Here is a 22,098-nt window from a genome sequence, read left to right as displayed (position 1 = left end):
CTTCCCTGTAAGCCAACCGCCCTCCCCTCCCCCTTTGATCTCTGCTTGCAGAGGCAATAAAGTCAGGGTTGTTTCAAATTCATGCATTCTTTATTACTTCATCACACAAATGGGGGGATAACTGCCAAGGTAGCCCGGGAGGGGTGGGGGAGGAGGGAAGCAACGAGTGGGGTTGTTGTACGGGCACCCCCTAGAATGGCATGCAGCTCATCATTTCTGCAGGATGTCTGGGGCTCTGACCCGGAGCGGCCGCTTGCCTCTGTGGTTCTTTAGTAGGCTTGCCTGATATTCTAGGCAGCACTGAATCTCTATTAGACAAAACTTAAAGAAGAGAATGACCTGGGGAGTCATTCCCATTTTTGTCTAGGCGCCCCCGACCAACCTCACGGAGGCCGGCCAGGAGCACCCATGACAGCAGCAGATGGTACAGTATGACTGGTAACCATCTTTGCCAACTTGCAAAGCAGCAGACGGTACAGTATCACTGGTAACCGTCTTTGCTAATTTGCAAAGGCAAGAAGCTGCAGCTGCTGCAGTGTAGCACTGTAGTACCGCGTCTGTCAGCAGCATCCAGTAGACATACAGTGACCAGGGCCGGCTCCAGGCACCAGCATTCCAAGCAGGTGCTTGGGGCAGCAATTTGCAAGGGGTGGCATTCCGTGTGTTTTTGCCGCCCCAAGCAGCACACCGAATTGCCGCCACGGACGGCAGGGGCAGTCCGTGTGCCATTAGGGTGGCACGCATGTTTCCGTGGTGGCGGCAATTCGGTGGCAGCTTCTATGTTCAGCTGCCCGCGGCGGCAATTCGGCAGCTTCTGTCTTCCAGCTGAAGACAGAAGCTGCCGCCGAATTGCCGCCGCTGCGGAAACGCGTGTACCGCCCTAATGGCACACGGACTACCCCTGCCATCCATGGCAGCAATTCGGCGTGCTGCTTGGGGTGGCAAAAACAGTAGAGCCGGCCCTGGCGGTGACAGTGAAAAAAGGCTGAATGGGCTCCATGCTTGCCGTGCTATGGTGTCTGCTTGGGCAATCCAGGGAAAAGGGCGCAAAATGATTGTCTGCCGTTGCTTTCACGGAGGGGGGGGTTGACTGACGACATTTACCCATAACCACCCGCAACAAATTTTTGGCCCCATCAGGAATTGGGAGCTCAACCCAGAATTCCAATGGGCAGCGGGGACTGCAGGAACTGTGGGATAGCTACCACAGTGCACCGCTCCGAAAGTCGACACTTGCCACGGTTCTATGGACGCACACCGCCGAATTAATGTGCTTAGTGTGGACGCATGCGCTCAACTTTATACAATCTCTTCCCAAAAATTGACTTATGTAAAATTGGAGTAATTTCATAGTGTAGACATACCCTAGGAGTCAGTCCCCAAGTGCAGACAGCAAACACTAGCAACTCACATATGGAGAGTGCCAGGCAAAGTTCTCATGCTTTAGGAGCCCCTCCCTAGGCACAAATGAGTGGGTAAGGGTGGCTGATTCCTCATGTGACTGGGCCAGAAGATTACGTGTTCCAGGCGCACAGCTACAGAACATGCTCCTGCATGCAACTGACCTGTCTCCCAGTTACCAATTCTTCCTGTCTTAATTTAACTACCGACAATGAAAGTTAGGTGATGAAACTGGTTGCTATGCTCGCCTCGCCCCTGTGAAGACCTAGGTTCAAATGCATTAGAACACAGCAGGGGAAGTAACTGAGCTTGCGTGCTCATTTCTGTCTCCTTCACAAATCCACCACACAGTCTGCTACTGTGCACCCCCTGTTCACAGGATTAAAATGGTAGGAGGGTAGAGTGATGCTAAGTATACATGTAGTATACTGGCTGAGCTATACTGCTGAGTTTATTCTGTGCCTGGCTCAGTTCTGCATGATCAATCCCTCACCTTCTGAAGCACTTAGATTTAGCTAATGTATTTAGTTGCTTTAAATTTAAATTTTTATATTTAAAATATATTTAAAATTTTAAATATTTAAAAGTATATAACTAGAAATAAAGGTGCTATCACTAGAATTAATTGGATTGACAAAAGAATATTTAAAATGTAAGCAGTTATTACTGTAAATAATAAGATGGGTGAATTAGAGTACCTCGTATTAAATGAGGATCTTGATATAATAAGCACCACAGAAACTTGGTGAAATGGGGATAATCAATGAGACACAGTAATACCAGGTCGTGCTGGTGGGGGAGTGGCACTATATGTGAAAGAAAGCGTAGAATCAAATGAAGTAAAAATCTTAAATGAACCAAAATGTACCATAGAATCTCTCTGGATAGATAATTCAATGCTCTAATAATCAGAATATAGCAGTAGGAATATATTACCAACCACCTGACAAGGATGGTGATAGTGTCTGAAATGCTCAGGAGATTAGAGAGGCTATTGAAATAAATAACTCAATAATAATGGGGGATTTCAACTATCCCCCTATTGACTGGGTACATGTCACCTCAGATCGGGATGCAGAGATTAGGTTTCTTGACACCTTAAATGACTGCTTCTTGGAGCAGCTAGTCCTGGAACCCACAAGAGGAGAGGCAATTCTTGATTTAATACTAAGTGAGCTTTGTTGTTGTTGTTGTTGTTGTACAACAACTGGCCAGCAAAATTTGAGAAAACTTACCATTGGTGTATGGAATGTTCGTACCCTCAAGGATCGAGAAGCTGTTGCAAGACCTGAGAGAAGGACAGCCCTCATTGCTCGAGAACTAGTCCGTTATAACATCAATATAGCGGCATTAAGTGAAACAAGATTGCCTGGGGAAGGTTTCTTGAGTGAACCAGGAGGTGGTTACACCTTCTTCTGGAAAGGTAAGACTGAGACAGAGGACAGAATACATGGAGTTGGTCTGGCAATAAAAACCTTATTGATGCATCAACTCCCAGACCTTCCAGTGGGTAGCAGTTAGTACGCTTCCCACTAAATGCCAAACATCATGTCACCATCATCAGTGCATATGCACCCACTTTAACATGCTCTGACAACTCAAAGGAACAATTCTATGAAGATCTCGACAGACTGATCAAGGCCACACCTGTAACAGATAAACTACTCCTACTTGGAGATTTCAATGCCCGAGTCGGGGCTGACAGCGAGAACTGGAAAGGAGTAATCGGGCCACATGATGTAGGCAAAATGAACAGTAATGGATTACTTCTTTTGAGTCTTTGTTCTGAAAATGACCTGACCATTACCAACACTCTGTTCCGACAAGCGGACAAATACAAAACGACGTGGATGCACCCTAGGTCCAAACAGTGGCATCTGATAGATTATGCCATTGTTAGAAGGCGAGACATCCGAGACGTACTGATTACCAGAGTAATGCGAGGCGCAGAGTGCTGGACAGATCACAGATTAGTCAGGACGTCTCTTCAACTCCACATCGTTCCTTCTCGGCACAAACGCCCTAAGCATGTGCGACCTGCTTTCAATATAGCCAAACTGAAGGATGCTCAATGTTTCAACAAATTCCAGAAGAGTCTTGATGACAAACTGACATCCCATGGACAACTGATCGGTACTGTAACCGAAAAGTGGGACCAGTTCAAGCAGATAGTGACTGACACAGCAATAACATCTCTTGGACCAAAGAAAAGAACACATCAGGATTGGTTTGATGAGAACCAAGAAGAAATATGCTCAGCACTGGAAGTAAAGAGAAAAGCCTTTATCGAATGGCAGAATGACCCCTCCTCAGTCTCTAAACAGGACCATTTCAAGTACCTTCAGAGCAAAACACAGAAAGACCTCCGTCAGATAGAAGACAACTGGTGGGAGAGCAAAGCCAAAGAAATTGAGCACTATGCTGAGACCCACAACTTAAAGATGTTCTTTAGTGCTATTAAGACTGTCTATGGACCTTCTAAACCAAGGACCACCCCATTGCTCTCATTAGACAACACAATGCTGATTAAAGATAAAGAAGGCATCAACAAAAGATGGCGAGAACACTTTAGCAACCTTCTCAATAGACCATCAACCGTGAATAATAATGTCCTTAATGAAATTCCACAACACTTGACAGATCTTGACTTTCCGCCCACTATAGATGAGATTAAGAAAGCTGTTAGCCAGATGAGTTCAGGGAAAGCTCCTGGAAAAGATGGGATACCAGCAGAGAGATATAAAGCAGCAGGTCCAGCAGCACTAGCAGCGTTCCACAGCATGATCATCAACATCTGGGAGGATGAAAACATACCACAAGACCTTCGCGATGCTACTATTGTCTCTCTTTTCAAGAACAAAGGCAGCAAAGCAAAATGTGGAAACTATAGAGGCATATCCCTCCTCTCTGTTGGAGGGAAGATCATCGCCCGCGTCATCTTGAACCGCCTAATAGCCAGTATTTCCGAGGCAAATCTACCTGAAAGTCAATGTGGTTTTCGACCTGGCCGGAGCACAGTCAACATGGTGTTTGCTGTCAGACAAATACAAGAGAAGTGCATTGAACAGAACATGCACCTGTATGCTGTCTTCATAGATCTGACAAAGGCTTTTGATACCATCAACAGGGAACCCCTTTGGACCATTCTAACACGACTTGGCTGCCCAAGAAAATTTGTCCAGATTATAGGCCTTTTTCATGACAGCATGACAGGCGAAGTATTGTCTGATGGAGCCACATCAGCCCCCTTTAACATCACCAATGGCGTGAAACAAGGATGTGTTCTCGCTCCTGTCCTATTTAACCTGTTCTTTGCATGTGTCCTTAACCATGCACTGAAAGATCTGGACCGAGGTATATACTTGAAATACCGGCATGATGGTTCACTTTTTGACCTCCATCGCCTGAATGCAAAGACTAAGACAGTGCAGAAACTCCTTCTTGAGGCACTCTTTGCTGACGACTGTGCCTTCATGGCTCACACTGAAAATGATCTTCAGCACATTGTCAACAAGTTTGCTGAGGCCTCGCAACTTTTTGGACTAACTATCAGCCTCGGAAAGACAGAAGTTCTCCATCAACCTGCACCTGGATCAAATGCTTCTGTCCCGAGTATCTCCATCGATGGCACTCAGCTGAAAGTAGTGGAGAACTTTAAATATCTGGGTAGTGTCATATCCAGTGATGGATCACTGGATAATGAGATCAATGCACGAATATCCAAAGCAAGCCAGGCACTTGGCTGTCTGCGTGTCAAAGTTTTAAATCACCACAACATCCGGATGTCAACAAAACTGCTTGTGTACAGAGCTGTTGTTCTTTCATCTCTTTTGTACGGGTGCGAAACATGGACACTCTATAGGCGTCACATCAAGCAGCTTGAAGCATTTCACATGCGCTGCCTCCGCAACATCATGAAGATCCGCTGGCAAGACAAAGTGCCCAATCTCGAGGTCCTCGAGAGAGCCCAGATGACAAGCATCGAAATGATGATCATGAAGTCACAGCTACGTTGGACCGGTCATGTCAGCCGCATGGATGCCAACAGAATCCCCCGCCAGCTTCTGTATGGTGAGCTCTCCCAGGGCATCCGGCATATAGGTCGTCCACGGAAACGTTACAAGGACACCATCAAAGCCAATCTGCACTACAGCAGTATCAAACCTAGGGACCTTGAGGACACTGCCAGCGACAGAACACAGTGGCGTGCAACAGTCAGAAATACCTGCATCGCCTTTGAGGAAGACCGCTGCCGGCGTCTACAAGAGGCACGCGAACAACGTCACAGAGCATCAGCAGCGCACAATCCACTGACCGCGAACTTCCCATGCACCATCTGCAGCAAAATGTGCACCTCTAGAATTGGCTTGTACAGTCACCAGAGGGCACACCATAAGACCAACAACTGATGATCTGCACAGATTTGTCATCATCGGATTCGATGGACTACCAAGACTAAGTGAGCACAGGATCTGGTCCAAGAGGTGAATATAGCTGGACCTCTTGGTAATAGTGACCATAATATAATTAAATTTAACATCTCTGTGGTGTTGAAAACACCACAGCAACTCAACACTGTAGCATTTAATTTCAGAAAGGGGGACTACACAAAAATGAGGAAGTTAGCTAAACAGAAATTAAAAGGTACAGCGCAAAAAATGAAATCCCTGCAAGCTGCAAGCTGCCTGGAAACTTTTTTAAGACACCATAATAGAGGCTCAACTTAAATGTATACCCCAAATTAAAAAACGTAGTAAGAGAACCAAAACAGTGCCATTGTGGCTAAACAACAAAGTCAAAGAAGCAGTGAGAAGCAAAAAGGCATCCTTTAAAAAGTAGAGAGAGGTAAATAGTGGTGTCCCCCAGAGGTCTGTACTGGGCCCAGTCCTATTCATAAATGATCTGGAAAAAGGGGTAACCAGTGAGGTGGCAAAATTTGCAGAAGATACAGAACTACTAAAGATAGTTAAGTCCCAGCAGACTGCAAAGAGCTACAAAAGGATCTCACAAGACTGGGTGACTGGGCAACAAAATGGCAGATGAAATTCAATATTGATAAATGCAAAGCACATTGGAAAACATAATCCCAACTATACATATAAAATGATGGGGTCTAAATTAGCTGTTACCACACAAGAAAGAGATCTTGGAGTCATTGTGGATAGTTCTCTGAAAACATTCACTCAATGTGCAGCGGCAGTCAAAAAAGCAAATGGAATGTTGAGAATCATTAAGAAAGGGATAGATAATAAGACAGAAAATATCATATTGCCTCCATGTAAATCCATGGTACACCCACATCTTGAATACTGCATGCAGATGTGGTCCCATCTCAAAAAAGCTATATTGGAATTGGAAAAGGTTCAGAAAAGGGCAACAAAAATAATAATAGGGGTATGATCGGCTGCCACATGAGGAGAAATTAATAAGACTGGGACTTTTCAGCCTGGAAAAGAGACAACGGGTGTGTGTGACTGAGCTCTATAAAATCATGACTGGTATGGAGAAAGTAAATAAGGAAGTGTTATTTACTCTTTCTCATAACACAAGAACTAGGGGCCACCAAATGAAATTAATAGGCAGCAGATTTAAAACAAACAAAAAGAAGTATTTTTCACAAATGCACGGTCAACCTGTGGAACTCCTTGCCAGAGGATGTTGTGAAGGCCAAGCCTGTAGCAGGGTTAAAAAAAACCTAGATAAGTTCATGGAGGATATTAGCCAGGATGGACAGGGATGGTGTCCCTAGCCTCTGTTTGCCAGAAGCTGGGAATGGGCAATGGGATGGCTCACTTGATGATGACCTATTCTGTTCATTTCCTCTGGGGCACCTAGCATTGTCCACTGTCAGAAGACAGGATAGATGGACCTTTGGTCTGACCCAGTATGGCTGTTCTTATGTTCTTATGTACTCTAATGCATTCTATTATTATTTACACTTCTAGCTTTGGTATATAAGCACTTTAAAAACTTGTCACTTTTTAGCTGTATGCCATTACACGACGTAATTGAATGGGACTTTTTTTTCATTTGACTGTTTCTCATCAGATCCTACCTCTATTTTGTCAAGTATCAGGGGGTAGCCGTATTAGTCTGTATCCACAAAAACAACAAGGAGTCCAGTACTCCCTTTTCTTCATGTGCCATTATATAATGCCTGCATCTGTAACTTTCACTCCATGCACTGAAGAAGTGAGTTTTTTTACCCACAAAAGCTTATGCCCAAATAAATCTCTTAGTCTTTAAGGTGCCACCGGGGTCCTTGTTACCTCTATTTTATCATCTTCCATCCTCCCCTCCTTACTAGGACATAGAGAATTTCCATTGATAGATCCTCCTGTAAGGGATGTGTCTGTCCGAACCACATGCTCCTCCGCACCTGTCGGCTTTCCCCCAGCCCTTAATTTAAAAACTTCTCTACGGCCTTTTTAATTTTAAGTGCCAGTGATCTGGTTCCATTTTGGTTTAGGTGGAGCCCATCCTTCCTGTATAGGCTCCCCCTTTCCCAAAAGTTTCCCCAGTTTCTAATAAATCTCACCCCCTCCTCCGTACACCATTGTTTCATCCACGCATTGGGACCCTGCAGTTCTGCCTGTCTAACTGGCCCTGCGCATGGAACTGGAAGCATTTCAGAGAATGTTACCATACAGGTCCTGGACTTCAATCTCTTACTTAGCAGCCTAAATTTAGCTTCCAGGACTTCTCTCTTATCCTTTCCTGTGTCATTGGTACCTATATGTGTCATGACCACCGGCTCCTCCCCAGGACTACACAGGACTACACATAAGTCTATCTAGATGTCTCGAGAGATCTTCAACCTTTGCACCAGTCAGGCAAGTCACCATGCGGTTCTTCTGTTATACAATAATTTCCCCCCATATGTATCCCCCAATCAGTTGGGTTAATTAAAACTAAATGGGACACCTTATTTAGGAAATGAATTGGTAGGAGGATTAGCTAGTTGACTTGATACATAGACTCATAGACTCATAGACTTTAAGGTCAGAAGGGACCATTATGATCATCTAGTCTGACCTCCCGCATGATGCAGGCCACAAAAGCTGACCCACCCACTCCTGGAATAATTCTCTCCCTTGACTCAGCTGTTGAAGTCCCCAAATTGTGATTTAAAGACTTCAAGTCGCAGAGAATCCTCCAGCAAGTGACCCCTGCCCCATGCTGAGGAGGAAGGCGAAAAACCTCCAGGGCCTCTGCCAATCTACCCTGGAGGAAAATTCCTTCCCGACCCCAAATATGGCGATCAGCAGAACCCCAAGCATGCGGGCAAGATTCTCCAGCCAGACCCGCATTGACCATTGATACTAATTACCAGCGATGGCACGTTATTGACCTATTGACTAAAATCACGTTATCCCATCAAACCATCCCCTCCATAAATTTATCAAGCTTAATCTTAAAGCCAGAGAGGTCTTTCGCCCCCACTGTTTCCCTCGGAAGGCTGTTCCAGAACTTCACCCCTCTGACGGTTAGAAACCGTCGTCTAATTTCAAGCCTAAACTTCCCGATGGCCAGTTTATATCCATTTGTTCTCGTGTCCACATTAGTACTGAGCTGAAATAATTCCTCTCCCTCCCTGGTATTTATCCCTCTGATATATTTAAAGAGAGCAATCATATTCCCCCTCAGCCTTCTTTTGGTTAGGGTAAACAAACCGAGCTCCTTGAGTCTCCTTTCATACGACAGGTTTTCCATTCCTCGGATCATCCTAGTGGCCCTTCTCTGTACCAGTTCCAGTTTGAGTTCATCCTTTTTAAACATGGGAGACCAGAACTGCACACAGTACTCCAGATGAGGTCTCACCAGTGCCTTGTATAACGGAAGCAGCACCTCCTTATCCCTACTAGATATACCTCGCCTAATGCATCCCAAGACCGCATTAGCTTTTTTTACGGCCACGTCACATTGCCGACTCATAGTCATCCTGCGATCAACCAGGACTCCGAGGTCCTTCTCCTCCTCCGTTACTTCCAACCGATGCGTCCCCAGCTTATAACTAAAATTCTTGTTAGTCATCCCTAAATGCATCACCTTACACTTCTCACTATTAAATTTCATCCTATTACTATTACTCCAGTTTACAAGGTCATCCAAGTCTCCCTGCAGGATATCCCGATCCTTCTCCGAATTGGCAATACCTCCCAACTTTGTGTCATCCGCAAACTTTATCAGCCCACTTCTACATTTGGTTCCGAGGTCAGTAATAAATAGATTAAATAAAATCGGACCCAAAACCGAACCTTGAGGAACTCCACTGGTAACCTTCCTCCAACCTGACAGTTCACCTTTCAGTACGACCCGCTGCAGTCTCCCCTTTAACCAGTTCTTTATCCACCTCTGGATTTTCATATCGATCTTCATCTTTTCCAATTTAACCAATAATTCCTCATGCGGTACCATATCAAACGCTTTACTGAAATCGAGGTATATTAGATCCACTGCATTTCCTTTATCTAAAAAATCTGTTACTTTCTCAAAGAAGGAGATCAGGTTGGTTTGGCACGATCTGCCTTTCGTAAAACCATATTGTAATTTGTCCCAATTGCCATTGACCTCAAGGTCCTTAACTACTTTCTCCTTCAAAATTTTTTCCAAGACCTTGCATATTACAGATGTTAAACTAACAGGCCTGTAGTTACCCGGGCCACTTTTTTCCCCCTTCTTGAAAATAGGAACCACATTAGCTATTCTCCAGTCCAACGGTATCACCCCCGAGTTTACAGATTCATTAAAAATTATCGCTAACGGGCTTGCAATTTCTCGCGCCAGTTCCTTTAATATTCTCGGATGAAGATCATCCGGTCTGCCCGATTTAGTCCCGTTAAGCTGTTCGAGTTTGGCTTCTACCTCGGATATGGTAATGTCAACCCCCCCTCCTTTATTCCCCTCTGTCACGCTGCCTCTATTCCTAAGCCCTTCATTAGCCTCATTAAAGACCGATGCAAAATATTCGTTTAGATATTGTGCCATGCCTAGATTATCCTTAATCTCCACTCCATCTACAGTCTTCAGCGGTCCCACTTCTTTCTTTGTTTTCTTCCTATTTATATGGCTATAAAACCTCTTACTATTGGTTTTAATTCCCCTCGCAAGGTCTAACTCTACCCGGCTTTTGGCCTTTCTCACTCCATCTCTACATGCTCTGACCTCAATAAGGTAGGTTTCTTTGCTGATCCCTCCCCTCTTCCACTCTTTGTACGCTTTCTGTTCTTTCTTAATCACCCCTCTGAGACGCTCGCTCATCCAGCTCGGTCTAAATCTCCTGCCTACGAACTGTTTTCCCTTTCTCGGGATACAGGCCTCCGACAGCTCCTGCAACTTCAACTTGAAATAATCCCAGGCACCATCCGCCTTTAGATCCATAAATATGTTAGTCCAATCCACTTCCCTAACTAGTTGCCTTAATTTATTAAAGTTAGCCCTTTTAAAATCGTAAACCCTAGTCTCCGATTTAATTCTGTTAATCCTTCCATTTAGTTTAAACCGAATTAGCTCATGATCACTCGAGCCAAGGTTGTCCCCTACAACCATTTCCTCAACGAGGTCCTCACTACTCACCAAAACCAAATCTAAAATGGCATCCCCCCTCGTCAGTTCAGCAACTACTTGATGAAGGAATTCATCAGCTAGCACGTCTAGGAAAATCTGAGCCCTATTATTGTTACTAGCATTTGTTCCCCAATCTATATCCGGGAAGTTAAAGTCTCCCATGATTACACAGTTCCTATTAGTATTTACTTCCCTAAAAACATTAAATAGTTCTCTGTCCATATCCAGGGTAGATCCCGGCGGTCTATAGCACACCCCAAGTACTATCCCAGGGGAGGCTCTAGTAGTTTTTTTACCCAATGTGAGTATTGCCCAGACAGACTCTGTCTTATCCATTCCATCACTTATTATTTCTTTACAGTTTACCTCATTATTGACATACAATGCTACTCCCCCACCTTTACCTTTGTTCCGGTCGTTCCTAAACAGCACATACCCTTCCATACCTGTACTCCAGTCACGACTACTGTTCCACCACGTTTCGGTTATTCCTACGATATCCAGTTTCATTTCTCAGACCAGGAGCTCCAATTCCTCCATTTTGTTACCTAATGGTGTATAAACCATTAGGTGTATAAACATCTTAATTTATGCCGTCTAGCCTCTCTCGCATTAGTTATCCAATTTGGTACGGACACTGTACTGCCAGTATGACCTATTAGTCTAGTATCCATCCCCCCCTCCTCCTTATGTCCAATCTCTTCCCCCTGGCTATATCTGTTCTTATCTCGTCACTCTCCTTCTCAATGTTGTAATCTGGCGTGGAGATTAACTGGACATCTCCCAACCGTCTCCCCTGCATTCCTAGTTTAAAGCTCTTTTGATGAGATGAGCCAGCCTCCCTCCCAGAAGTCTATTTCCTTCCCTACTTAGGTGAAGTCCATCCCGTGAGAACAGTTGTCTGTCCCCGAAAGCCTCCCAGTGGCCATACATCCCAAAGCCCTCCTTATAGCACCACTCCCTTAGCCAACTATTTATCATCACAATCCTGTCAGCCCTTTGCTGCCCTTCTCTAGGAACAGGCAGAATCCCACTGAAGATGATCTGAGCCTCGATTTCCTTAAGCGTCTTCCCCAGCCTGGCATAATCTCCCTTGATTCTCTCTAGCGAGAACCTAGCCGTGTCATTCATTCCTACGTGAAGGATGATCAAGGGGTTCTTACCTGCTCCTTTTAGGATCCTTTTCAACCGCAGGTCCACATCCCGTATTTTAGCGCCCGGTAGACAGCACACCCTTCTGTTCTCTGGGTCCGCCCTGGTCACAGGCCTGTCTAACCTCCTCAGTAAGGAGTCCCCAATCACATAAACCTGCCTTTGCCACTTATAACTTCTGGGATCCATGATCCTACCAAGGAAGTTTCTGTTTTAAGTTTAATTCATATATGACACATTACATGTCATTCTGCTCTGAAAAATGATTGTAGAAATGTCATTTTCTTATTCATGAGACCAGTTCTGTTCTGTGTGTAGTCTGAGTGAACTGCTCACTTTAGAGTGAAAAAAAAGTTTCCCCTGCTCTTTACTTACATTAGCCCTGCAGAACCAACACAGTTAAGAAAGAATGAGCTGGATCCTGTTATTTCTTTTACATACTTTTTAACTAAGTTTCAGCTGTAGGGACAAATTCCACTCTTGTTATTAAGTGATCTAAAGCTCAATTCTGTAGCCTTCACTCACGTGCATGGTCCCTCTGAACTAATTGGCATATGTTAGAAACCATTGGAACAACGTACTTAGGGATATGATGGATTCTCTATTGCTTTCAATCTTTCAACAAAGATTGGATGTATTTCTAAAAATTATGCAATGGGTCAAACAGAAGTGAGGGACTTGATGCAGAAATTATTGGGTAAGGGTCCACAACTTGTGTTGCTGTGCAGAAGGTCAGTCTAGTTGATCATAATGGTGTCTTCTGGCCTTAAAATCTATAAATCTATGAACAAAGAGAAAATAAAGCAGAAAAAAAGAGAAATCCAGAGGCAGATTTATTTATTTATTTAGATTTTTAAAAAATGCTAAAATGAAAAGGAAAATGAGACAACAAGACTTTTTTCCAGGTGATGTTTGAAAATCTTTGCTGTATGGAAGAAGTGATGAAATACTGGAAGGTTATTCCAGATGGCAGAAGATGCAGACGATAAGGTTCTCCATACCAACAATCATGAGAAGGAGTAGAGGGGGCAGAGAGGAGGCCAGTGCTAGATGTGCACAGAGAGTGAAGAGAAAGACAATCCATCACGTACAGGGGAACACATCTATAGGAGGTTTAAAAATAAGGAAGCCAGTTTTTAACTGAATCCTGAAATGACTAGGAAGCTCATGGAGTTGTTTGATACTGCAGTCCACTTTTCTCTGTACGTGGGAAAAGTGGACAGCATCATTTCACATATGCTGGAGTCTAGACAGCTGGGAGTTGAGTAGATATGTGTGCTGCAATAGTCCCAACAAGTAGAAATGAAGACATGAATGAGTATTTCAGCATAGGCAACATCAAGGCAGTGTTGATGTAGACCGGGGTAGGCAACCTTTCAGAAGTGGTGTGCCGAGTCTTCATTTATTCACTTTAATTTAAGATTTCGCGTGCCGGTAATACATTTTAAGGTTTTTTAGAAGGTCTCTGCCTATAAGTCTATATTATATAACTAAACTATTGTTGTATGTAAAGTAAACAAGGTTTTAAAAATGTTTAAGAAACTTCATTTAAAATTAAATTAAAATGCTGATCTTATGCTGCCAGCCTGCTCAGCTCGCTGCCAGCCTGGGGTTCTGTTCACCTAGGCTGGCAGCGGGCTGAGTGGGGCCTGCAGCCGGGACGCCGGCTGGCAAGGGGCCGGCAGCCAGGACTCCAGACCTGGGGGGGGGTCAGGGCAGAGGGCTGGGGGTGTGGGGAGGGTGCAGGGCAGAAGGCTGGGTGTGTTTGGGGGTTCAGGGGTCAGGGCAGAGGGATGGGGTCTGTGGGGGTGCAGGGCAGAAGGCTGGGTGTGTGGGGGGTTCAGGGATCAGGGTAGAGGGCTGGGGGCTGTGGGGGTGCAGGGCAGAAGGCTGGGTGTGTGGGGGGGGTTCAGGGGTCAGGGCAGAGGGCTGGGGGGGTGTGGCGTGCAGGGCAGAAGGCTGGGTGTGGGGGAGAGTTCAGGGGTCAGGGCAGAGGGCTGGGGATGTGTGGAGGTACAGGGCAGAAGGCTGGGGGGGTTCAGGGGTCAGGGCAGAGGGCTGGGGTGCTCCCAGCCCCCTGCCCTGAGCGGCTCACGGCAGGGGGCTGGAAGGGATATGCCCTGTTCCACCCCCTTCCCCAAGGCCCCGACCCTACCTCTTCTCTGCTTTCTCTACTGAGCAGGGAGCATGCTACCACTCCTCCCCCTCCCCCTTGCAAGGGCCATCAGCTGATCGGCGGCAGGGAGAGGGAGGAGGAGGGGCCAGAAAGCACCACACTGGGGGAAGAAGGGGGGGGGGAGGGAAGCTTGGCTGCCGCAGGACTAAGCTTCTGCCTCCTGCCCCCGCAGGAGAGAGCGGTGGGCGGGAGGGCTGAGTGGGGCTGGGGGCCGGGACCGCGGCTGGCAACAGCGTGCCACTCAAAATCGGCTTGCGTGCCGTGTTTGGCACATGTGCCGTAGGTTGCCGACCCCTGATGTAGACAGACAAAGTTGTGGAGATGACTATAGGCAGATTCGTAGTCAGGAAATGTCTTGGTCAAGAGTCATACCAAAGTTACAGTCAGATAACAGGTTTCAAACAAGAAGACAGAGGTTGAAGATATTCCTCTTGTAAAAGAGGAACACTTTGGAGACAATTAGTTGCAGCATGAAGTTGTAAGTTACCTTGATCAAGAAAGAGAGATTGGTGGGAATTACTACATGTGTTCAAAGATATTTACAGCTGAGTGGTAGCTAAAGTTAAAAGGTAAAGATAAAATGAGGAGTGAAATATTAGAGCAGGGGGCTCAGAAATTAACGTATGGGGCTGCTTATAGAAGTAGACCTGGTGCAAAGGGGGATTCACCACAGCACATGGGAGAGTGGTCTAATTAATAGATAGAGAAACATAACAAAATAGTGTTATATAAGGGATTTATGTATCTAACACATACACACATATATGTGTGAGTATGTATGTATATATATGTATGTATGTATGAGAATTCCGCCACTGGGGTTAATTCAAAGATGGGGAAAAGGAGTAAGAGATAGGAATACATACACAGGTGTAATACCAAAAGCAGTGGTTTGGCACAGTGAGCATAATATGTGTGTGACACACAGGAGTGCTGGTAAGAGATTCCTCTTTATTTCCTGACCACAGTCACACGACATGGTCCCGATTATGAAAGTTTATACCTTTGTCACATGACAGGAATCAGTACTCCACTGGCTACTGTGTCAGGGTGAAATTTATCCCTATGTAAAGGGACAGCAGAAGAATTATATACTACTTAAAACAGGATTTAAATGTGAAATAAGGGAATTAATTACCTTCAATGAGGAGCAGAGTACATAGGTAGATGAGAGGAAGGCAACAAGTGTGATTACAATATAATTTCTACCTCGTAACAGGTAGGGGTAGAATCACATCCTCCCATAGACCCAATCCTGTGGAATGCTGAGTGCTTTAAACTCCCATTAGCTTACATGAGCTTGATCCAGCCCCTACTCATTGTAAGGGAGTTCTTCCATTCCTTGAGTGGCAGCAGGATCAGTTCCAGTGGTAACTTCTGATGGCCAGCAACTGTCTGGAGATAACGAGTTTTTGAAGAACCAGGCCACATTTCTGGATGTGTCATCCTGGGAACTTTTGTGATTCTGTCAACCAAACCATGCATGAGGCACCTAATGTGCCAAATCCTCAACTTGTGTATATTGTCACAGCTCTATACAAGTCAATGGAGCAATGACAGACATCTTACACAAGCTGAGGATCAGGTCCTGTGTACCTTAGTTCTTTACCGACACAATGATTTCATACTTAATTATTCTAATGTTTCAGTATGATAGATAATTTTGCTTTATAGCACCACCCATCCCTGTTTAACATATCCATACTGAGCGGTGCTTGGAATTCTGTTGCTATTATTTATTTACATTATACTGCAACATGGTCTAGAAGTTGTCAGGCTGGAGTCAACTTTGGTCTTTGTGTGTGTGGTGTGTGTGTGTGTGTGTGTATCTTCTAAATTGAATTTGATTTACATAAATGTAGCTGGATTTCTGTTATAATATGTAAGGAAAGGAAGAGTATAATTGGTGCTTTGGAATGCTGTTTTGCATTTCTTTACCTTAATTAACTTCTCTAACAAAAGATTACATTATAAAGAATGGAATTTTGCAGGCTCTTTATACCATAGACTAACCCCTTTTGGTGTTATGACAAAAATATTGTCGAAATGGCAGTTTCTAAAGTCTGAAATATGTCTACTTGACACACACAATAGTTCTATAGTATTTCACAATGCTTTGAATATGGATTTCATTCCATATTATACATTGCATGAGTAACATTCTAATGGTACTTTTGTATAGAGATTTGCATTAGAATTGGTCCTTTTGGTGCTGTTACCATGTCACCTTTATGGAAGGATTTTAGTAAGCTTTCTGCACAATGTGTATTATTCTTAATGCATACCTCAGCAGATACAATAATGTGTCAATGGGTGATTAAATGCTCTGCTAAATCCCCACAGAGGTTGGTTTAAATGGAAGAATTGGGACAATTCAGGTCAGGATCCAAAAGGAAAGAAACTTAATAGTTCAGTTCAAATGGAGGTGGATTTGAAGGATTTGTAGTCCTTTTATTTACTTGCAGATATTCTAGTTTTGATACATCCATTCAGTGTCCTGGAATAAATCCAAATCACATGAAAGTAACAAAATTATGTACAGCAACATTATTGTTAATGAGTTCCTTCCCCCCCAAGCTCCACCTGTAATTTTGAACAGCACATTTACTCTACTGATGCTATATAATTAATACATAATAGTAACAGTTAAAATATGTAACCTACAGAATTTAATTCATTTTACTACCATTATAAATAACATTAATTTAAGAAGTTAAATACTACCCTTTATGTTTCAGTAACGTTATGGGGCCAAATATGGCTGTAGGTTATGCACGTGCATATGGCAGAAAAGACATAGCCAAAGGAGGTGTTGTTTAGGGCAGAAGTGTTTTATGTCTTCTACCTCCACCAAAGCCCCTGAAGATGTCACTTTGCAGGCTCTTCCACAGGGCCCGGAGGGTGTGGTCTAAGTAATTTAGTACATAAACACCCTAACCAGATGCCACGCACTCCAGTCTGATGAAGATTTCTCCTGCCTCTGGCAGGGATAATCTGCACATGACATTGTATGGGACTGGGTCAACCAGAACATAGACTCTTTTTAAAAGTGCCACCTGGAATTTGATCTGTGAAAGGTTATTAAGCAGTCATACAGATGATCTCTCACTGAGGCCAAAAGATGTCACTTTTGCGCCTACATCCTGCTTGTAGTTCAACTGATCAAATAACATGTTTCTCATTTAAACCCAAATTCAGTAAAGCACTTAAAGACAGGCTTAATTTTAAACACAACCTTATGTTCACTCCTCTTCAGAAAAATACTTACGTACATGCTTAACTCCCTTTGATTTCAATGGAATTAAGCATCTACGTAAGTGCTTTGTAGAATCAGGGCCATAATGTCTCCCCACTTTAAACATATCTGAACATGTTAATTCAAAGGTGTTTTTAGTATGATTACTGTTGGCCCCATGTTTTATTACCCGTCCCATATTCCTCATTCTTTTGCATTGCTCCACTGGATTTGTTTCTCTGGGTATAAGTGAGGGTGTTTAATTATGGTTTTTTATTGTATTTAATCATGTTTTATTAGGTTATGAAGCTCTCTGAGCTCTTGGCTAAAATACTATATAAAACAAATATTAATACATTCCATTTTAGTTTTGACTTACTTTGGAGTGTATTCCACATATTTACATTACAAAGTTTAGAAACAAAATAAAAAGCAGGTCAGTATAATTTATTGGAACCCTGGTTATATGTTCAGTTGGAAAACTTCATAAATTATGGCTCAGAGTATAAAACCCAATTGCCATTTACAGAATTCTTATTTTTGCCTTCCATACATATAGGATCACAGTGGTTAGTGATGGAACAGACTAACTAAACCATCAAATACATTGTATAGAGGAGATCTCAGATCTTAATTTAATACTAACTTGGTGTGAACCAAAGGGAGGATGCATCAGTGCAGCTGCCTCAGTGGCTGGTCACCAATGGCTGGAATTGGGGCAAATCCTCAGAGTAGACAAGACCTTCAGCTCAGGTCCTTTGAGAATGGTAATGGAAAATTAAAATGGAAGAATCCTGTGTGGCCCACTCCCTAAAAGTAAAGATAATTAAATGGCTGAAACATAGAACTACAGTCTCTCTATAACTTGCTTCTGCCCAAACTCTTGCTTCTGTGGTATACATTTTTTTATTTGAATATGATGTAATGGGATGAAAATTATGTCTGAATGAGCTCTCGCCTGACAAACTGGGGAAAAAAGACTTCAGGAGCAGACCATATTTGCACAGACACACTTACTTTGCCTAGGTGCTCAGCAGGTGGAGCGGCTTTGCGAAAGTCATCAATTTTGGCTGGTTTTGAGATACCAGTATGGGGGGGCACCAGCTAAAGGGGAGGACATGTGACCTCCCCATGTGTCTCCTCCCCATCCCGCCTCCAGCTTGGGGCCCCCATGCTACCCCTGCCCTCCCTCCACCCCATGTTACCTGTGGGGGGGAGGGGCTCTGTCCTCCTGCTGCGCCGGTTCCCCCCCAGCACGTTCAGCTGCTCTCCCTGACAGCCAGGCCCAGGTGGGGAGTGGGATGGAGCCGCTCCCAGATGCTGCCCGGTGCAGCACAGCAGCTGCCTAGGAGAACGCCTGGTGGCAGTGGTGGCAGACATGCCCCTTGCCCAGGCTCAGCTTCTGGAACAGGGGCCAAGTGAGCCAGAGCCCCTCCTCCCTGCCTCCCAGCATGCTCTGTATGCAGCAGCAGCTGGCTGCCAGAGAGCCTGGCTGGGGAGGGGTGGCAGCAGCAGCCTGCTCCCTGCCCAGGCTTGGCTTCCGGGGACAGGGGCTGACTCCGAGCATGCTAGGGAGTGAGGGGGAACTCCAGCTTGCTCCACCGCTGTCCCTGGAAGCTGAGCCTGGGCTGGGTGCAGCCTGACAGCACAGCCAGGCGCTCTTCCAGGCAGCTGCTGCGCATCTCAGCATGGCCAGAAGAGGCTCTGGCCTCACCCCTTTCACTCCAGGTCTGGCTCTACCCCTTCCACTCCCCATCGGGGCTGGCTGCTGGAGGGGGGGGGGCACTTGACCCTCTATGTCCCCCTGGGGAGTCGCATGCTGGAAACTGAAACTCACTTTGTAAGCAGGAGTAGGAATACCAAATCCCAGTGAAAAAGAGAAGGTCTGGGGACTGTTTCTGTGGGGGTGGTGTGGCCTCTTCTGAAGAAGTTCTAGACACCCATTGACTCTCTCTGCTCCAGTGTTTGAGGACACAGCTGGTTAGATGCAGTGGAGAGTCTATTGTTTCTGTTCAGTGATTACCTGAGTTGAATCACTGATAAGCAGGTCTAGAAGCAAAAGCTTAGATGGGGGGGGGGGGGCGGTGTTGCAGTAAAAGACAACACAGAGGCTGCCTAGCAGTTGGATTCCCTGCACCCAGTGAAATTGCTGAGAGCTGAAATTACTAAAAGCTTGGCTAAATGGTCGAACCTCAGAACACAGCATGGCAAAAGTGGCAGTGAGCGGCAAGCAGCAGCAGCAGAGGAAACAGCTGAAGCAGTAGCAATAAGCCAGATGCAGAGGTGTGCGGGAGCAGCAGAAATTGCTCAATGCCCTCTCCTACCTTTCAGAGGTGGGAGGGGAACCCGCTTGAATGCACTTCTGAACTCTGGGTCTTTGCTGACCAAGGAAAACCAACTGTGAGTGAGGTGCAGTGGAGGGAAAGGGGACATGTTTAGTATTTCATTTTAATGTCCCCATTGTTTGCTATAAGCATGGTAAAGGGACATTCATTCATTAGACTTTCACAATGCCGCAAGGTGGGAAACTGAGGCAAAGGATGCTGTCCAACGTACTGTGGGGTGGGTGTTTGCTTATGGTTACAAGCTTTTGAATTTTGGTTGTGGTTTTTTCACAAATTAATGCTGGGTTCACTTTCCCTTTTAATAAAAGTGCTCTTTTGTTATACCTCGTCTCAGTGCTTGCTCCTAGGGGTGGTGTTTAGTTTCCTCAGATTACCGGGTGGGGCCTCAAGCTGGTTCTGTTTTTAATTGTTAAGAGGAACCCATAGATATTGATCCCAGCCCTTGTTGCTGCTGACACCATCTGCCAGAAGGGCTACAGTTATGTTATTTTATTATGGTAACATCTAGAGACCACATCTTGTATTGGCCCCATCGTACTAGGAGCTATACAAACATACTAAGAGACAATCCCAGCCCTGAGGCATTTGCAGCATAAAAGAGACAGGAGGTGGGAGGGCTAAATAAGGGCACAGAGGTGAAGTGACTTGTCCAAAGTCACACAGCACGTTAGTGGGAGAACCAAGAACAAAAGCCAGCTCTGCTGAGTTGCAATCTGTTGTCCTACCCACTAAACCACACTACCTTTCAGTGAAATGTAATTAACATAAAGGGGGGGGGTAGAAACAGTGCTGTGAAATCCTTTTTTAACAATACAAAGCACTGGATGGTGCTTTGAATTACAACAGGAAATGGTATACAGTATCTGGTTAGTTTTTAAAAATTGAGTTTAGAAAAATAAAGTACTTGTACTATTATCGCTATCAAAAAAGAGTAAAAAGCACACTGGCACTATACAGTATGTTAACAAATGGCTCACAGAATTCTTCACACAGAATGGCTCACTCTAAATTTAGAAATTTAGTGATAGCAAAGCAAGCGAAAAAGTTTTGCTGCTTTATCAGCATTAGAAACGACTATCAATTTCAAACATAAAATTCAAACATATAAAGCAAGCCATATTGTTGCCATGCTTTAAAATATCACCCTGAGGTGGTTGTTTTTTAGCCAGTCATTAAGAGTTTAGCATTTCATTTAAATGCCCCCAATTGCTTGCTGTAAGCATGGGCAAGGATGTTAAACTTACTGGGAGATTTCTTTTAATGCTGTGATTCATCATTCATCAGGTTTTTTTTTTTAATTATTACGCAACTATCTCTGATGGGAAAGGCCACTTTACTTCTGACTCTGAACTCAGCTTCCTTTAACATTTTTTCTTATGTGGGCAGAAATTACAGGTATAAAAGTGTATTACAATTTTTTTCCACTCCAGATTCACTTAACCATTATAAAAATGTTTGAGTTCAACCACAGCCTCTCAACGTTAGCAACTGATTTATAGCTTTTATATTGCTGTGTCTCAACGTGCTAGTCTTAATGCCCACTACAATAAATAGCAGAGTTCAGCAAAGCACAAAAGCTGAAAGTTCAGGGAGAAAAATGTCCATTATTAGGAAGAAGGACAGAATATTCAGCGCTAATAGGTGACTCTCAGCGTAACAGCAGGGCAGCAAAGCAGCTCTGAAACGAACTCATTTAAAGGCTACTGCCACCGAGATGTATGATGTAGCTGTATCACCTTGGCTGTGATCGCATCAGATAGCAGTAATAGCAGAGTTGGATTTGGTGGAAACAGAGTAACTAGAAACATACAAGATGCTGCAGGAAGAGTCATAGATGATTCTTTAAGCTCTCTGAGGGAGTGATCCAACTCCCATTGAAGGCAATGGAAATCTTTTGTGAGCTGGATCAGACTCTGAGGGTATAGACTCTATACTAGAGATGGAGGTATAATTTCCAGGTCAGATAGACATACCTGTGCTAGCTGTGATCAAGTTAGCGTGCAGTGGGATAGGCTAGCTGCCTGAGTATATACCTAGGACTTGCACTCAGATGGCTAGTCTGTCCTCCTGCTCATGCCACCGCAGCTACACATCTATTTTTAGTACACGAGCTAGCTCAATCAGAGCTAGCATGGATATATCTCTCCAAGTTGGAAATTACACCTCCACCGCCAGTGCAGACAAACCCTGAGTTAGGAGTGAAGCAATGCCTCAGCCTGGTG

General features: G+C 44.5%; 1 protein-coding gene across 1 annotated transcript; it reads left to right on the top strand.

Moving 5' to 3' along the window:
• Positions 1-2,418: 2,418 nt before the first annotated feature.
• Positions 2,419-5,474, top strand: LOC135876218 (uncharacterized; the record flags this gene model as incomplete). Its single annotated transcript, XM_065401418.1, is given in 3 exon segments — positions 2,419-2,917; positions 2,920-3,628; positions 4,181-5,474. Coding segments are annotated over 3 exon segments (2,502 nt in total), but the record flags the coding sequence as incomplete, so codon positions are not given.
• Between the last annotated feature and the right edge of the window lie 16,624 nt (positions 5,475-22,098).

The sequence above is a fragment of the Emys orbicularis genome, chromosome 3 (assembly GCF_028017835.1).
Source record: "Emys orbicularis isolate rEmyOrb1 chromosome 3, rEmyOrb1.hap1, whole genome shotgun sequence".
Taxonomy (NCBI): domain Eukaryota; kingdom Metazoa; phylum Chordata; order Testudines; family Emydidae; genus Emys; species Emys orbicularis.
This window is presented reverse-complemented; position numbering and strand designations above follow the sequence as displayed.